The sequence below is a fragment of the Pipistrellus hanaki genome (genome assembly GCF_964339955.1).
Source record: "Pipistrellus hanaki genome assembly, chromosome: 15".
Classification (NCBI taxonomy): domain Eukaryota; kingdom Metazoa; phylum Chordata; class Mammalia; order Chiroptera; family Vespertilionidae; genus Pipistrellus; species Pipistrellus hanaki.
This window is the reverse complement of record NC_140517.1, coordinates 30,776,537-30,780,016: the sequence shown is the minus strand read 5'-3', so window position 1 is coordinate 30,780,016 and position 3,480 is coordinate 30,776,537. Positions and strand designations below refer to the sequence as shown.

The window sequence follows — 3,480 nt, the reverse complement described above, 5'->3', positions numbered from 1 at the left end:
CAGACTACGGGAATTTATCTCCACAAAACCAGCAATGCAAGAAATGCTAAAGGGTCTACTGTAAAATTAAAGAAATAGAAAGCAAAGAAGGAACACAGGGGTATAGAATAAAAATGGTGTCAAATAAGTACCTATCAATAATAACTTTAAATGTAAATGGATTAAATGCTTCAATCAAAAGACATAGGGTAACGGATTGGATAAGAAAACAAGACCCATATATCTGTTGTTTACAAGAAACCCACTTCAGAAAAAAAGATGCACACAGACTGAGGGTGAAGGGATAGAAAAAGGTTTTCCAGGCGAATGGAAATGAAAAAAAAGCTGGGGTAGCAATACTTATATCTGACAAATTAGATCTCAAAGTGAAGGACATAACAAGAGATAATGAAGGCCACTTCATAATACTAAAGGGAGCAATCCAACAAGAAGAAATAACCCTGGTAAATATATATGCACCCAATACAGGAGCACCCAAATACATAAAAAAAAAAAAAAATGCTGGAGGACATTAAGGGAGAGATTAATAGCAATACAATCATAGTAGGAGATTTTAATACCCCACTGCCACCCTTCGACAAATCATCTAAACAAAAAATCAGCAAAGAAATATTAATCCTAAATGACTCACTAGACCAGATGGAATTAATCAACATCTTCAGAACATTCCATCCCAAAGCCACAGAATATACATTTTTCTCAAGCGTACATGGGACATTCTCAAAGATAGACCACATTTTGGGACACAGGCAAAGTCTCTTCAAATTCAAGAAGATAGAAATCATATCAAGCATCTTCTCAGATTATAGTGGCATAAAACTGGAAATTAACTACAATAAAAATAATCCAAATAAATCAAACACATGGAGACTAAACAGCATGCTATTAAACAAGGACTGGGTTACCAGAGAAATCAAGGAAGAAATTAAAAACATCCTGGAAACAAATGACAATGAAAACACAACTATTCAAAATCTATGGGACACAGCAAAAGCAGTTTTGAGAGGGAAGTTCATATCCCTACAAGCCTATTGCAAAAAACAAGAAAAAATGGTAACAAATTATCTAACTCTACAGCTCAAAGAGTTAGAAAAAGAGCAACAAGAAAAGCCCAGTGTAAGCAGAAGGAAGGAAATAACAAAAATCAGAGCGGAGATTAACTACATAGAGACCAAAGAAACAATACATAAGATCAACAAAACCAAGAGCTGGTTCTTTGAAAGGATAAACAAGATTGATGAACCTCTAGCCAGGCTAACCAAGAAACAAAGAGAGAGGACTCAAATAAACAAAATTAGAAACGAAAGAGGTGAAATAACAGACCCCGCCAAAATACAAAGGATTGTTACAAAATACTATGAACAACTCTATTCCAACAAACTGAACAACCTGGAGGAAATGGACATATTCCTGGAAAAATACAACCTTTCAAAACTCAACCAGGAAGAATCTAAAAATCTCAATAGAGCAGTGACTTGGGAAGAAATTGAAACAGTCATCAAAAAGCTTCCAGCAAACAAAAGCCTGGGGCCAGATGGCTTCACAGGAGAGTTTTACCAAACATTCAAGGAAGAACTCAAACCTATCCTCCTCAGACTATTCCAAAAAAATTCAAGAGGAAGGAACACTTCTAAACTCCTTCTATGAAGCCAGCATCACCCTAATACCAAAACCAGATAAAGACAACTCGCTCTTCCTTTTCTGGTCCCCTAGGATGCCGCACTGGCCGGTACCGCGGCTCCATCCCCCAGGTGGGAAGCGACCGCAGGCATGGCCATGTTCGAGCAGATGAAAGCGAATGTGGGCAAGCTGCTCAAGGGCATCGACAGATACAATCCTGAGAATCTGGCCACCCTGGAGCGCTATGTGGAGACACAGGCCAAGGAGAATGCCTATGACCTGGAAGCCAACCTGGCTGTCCTGAAGCTGTACCAGTTCAACCCAGCCTTCTTTCAGACCACTGTCACCGCTCAGATCCTGCTAAAGGCCCTCACCAACCTGCCCCACACGGACTTCACCCTTTGCAAGTGCATGATCGACCAGGCCCATCAAGAAGAACGGCCCATCCGACAGATTTTATACCTTGGAGACCTGCTAGAGACCTGCCACTTCCAGGCCTTCTGGCAAGCCCTGGGTGAAAACATGGACCTTTTGGAAGGTGTAACTGGTTTTGAAGATTCTGTCCGAAAATTTATCTGCCATGTCGTGGGTATCACTTATCAGTACATTGATCGCTGGCTGCTGGTCAAGATGCTCGGGGACCTGACTGACAGCCAGCTGAAGTTGTGGATGAGCAAGTGCGGCTGGAGCATTGACGAGGTGGGACAGATCTTCATCTGTAGCCAGGAAGAGAGCATTAAGCCCAAGAACATTGTGGAGAAGATCGACTTTGACAGTGTGTCCAGCATCATGGCCTCCTCCCAGTAACTACAGGTGCTTAATAAAGATTTATTGCCTTAAAAAAAAAAAAAAAGACAACTCAATGAAAGAGAATTACAGGCCAATATCCCTCATGAACATAGATGCCAAAATCCTCAACAAAATTCTAGCAAATTGGCTCCAGCAGAGCATCACAAAGATCATACACCATGACCAAGTAGGATTTATTCCAGAAATGCAAGGATGGTACAATATCCGCAAATCAATAAACGTGATACATCACATAAACAAACTGAAAGATAAAAATCATATAGTCATATCAATTGATGCAGAAAAAGCATTTGATAAAATCCAACACCCTTTCCTGATAAAAACTCTCAACAAGGTGGGAGTACAAGGATCATACCTCAACATAATAAAAGCTATATATGATAAAAACCACAGCCAACATCATACTCAATGGGCAAAAACTAAAGCCATTCCCTCTAAGAACAGGAACAAGACAGGGATGCCCATTATCGCCACTCCTCTTTGACATAGTACTGGAAGTACTAGCCATCACAATTAGACAAGAAGAGGAAATAAAAGGCATACAAATTGGAAAAGAAGAAGTAAAGTTATCCTTATTTGCAGATGACATGATATTGTACATTAAAAAACCAAAAGACTCCATTAAAAAACTAATTGACTTAATAAATGAATTTGGCAAAGTAGCAGGATACAAAATTAACGCCAAGAAATCTATGGCATTTCTATACACCAACAGCGAACTTATAGAAACAGAGACTAAAAAAGCAATTCCATTTACCATCACACCAAAAAAATTAAGATACCTAGGAATAAACTTAACTAAGGAAGTAAAGGACCTATATGCGGAAAACTACACGACACTGAGAAAAGAGATAGAGGAAGATGTAAACAGATGGAAGAACATACCATTTTCATGGATTGGTAGAATCAACATCATCAAAATGCCCATACTTCGCCGAAACCGGTTTGGCTCAGTGGATAGAGCGTCAGCCTGTGGACTGAAAGGTCCTGGGTTCGATTCCGGTCAAGGGCATGTACCTTGGTTGTGGGTACATCCCCAGTAGGGGGTGT

General features: G+C 39.8%; 1 protein-coding gene across 1 annotated transcript; it reads left to right on the top strand.

Annotated features, from left to right (window-relative positions):
- Positions 1-372: 372 nt before the first annotated feature.
- Positions 373-2,478, top strand: LOC311610273 (eukaryotic translation initiation factor 3 subunit K-like). Its single transcript, XM_084861334.1, has one exon. It carries the CDS (start codon positions 1,771-1,773, stop codon positions 2,425-2,427), a length of 657 nt encoding a protein of 218 aa, XP_084717460.1. The 5' UTR covers positions 373-1,770; the 3' UTR covers positions 2,428-2,478.
- The last annotated feature ends 1,002 nt before the right edge of the window (positions 2,479-3,480 follow it).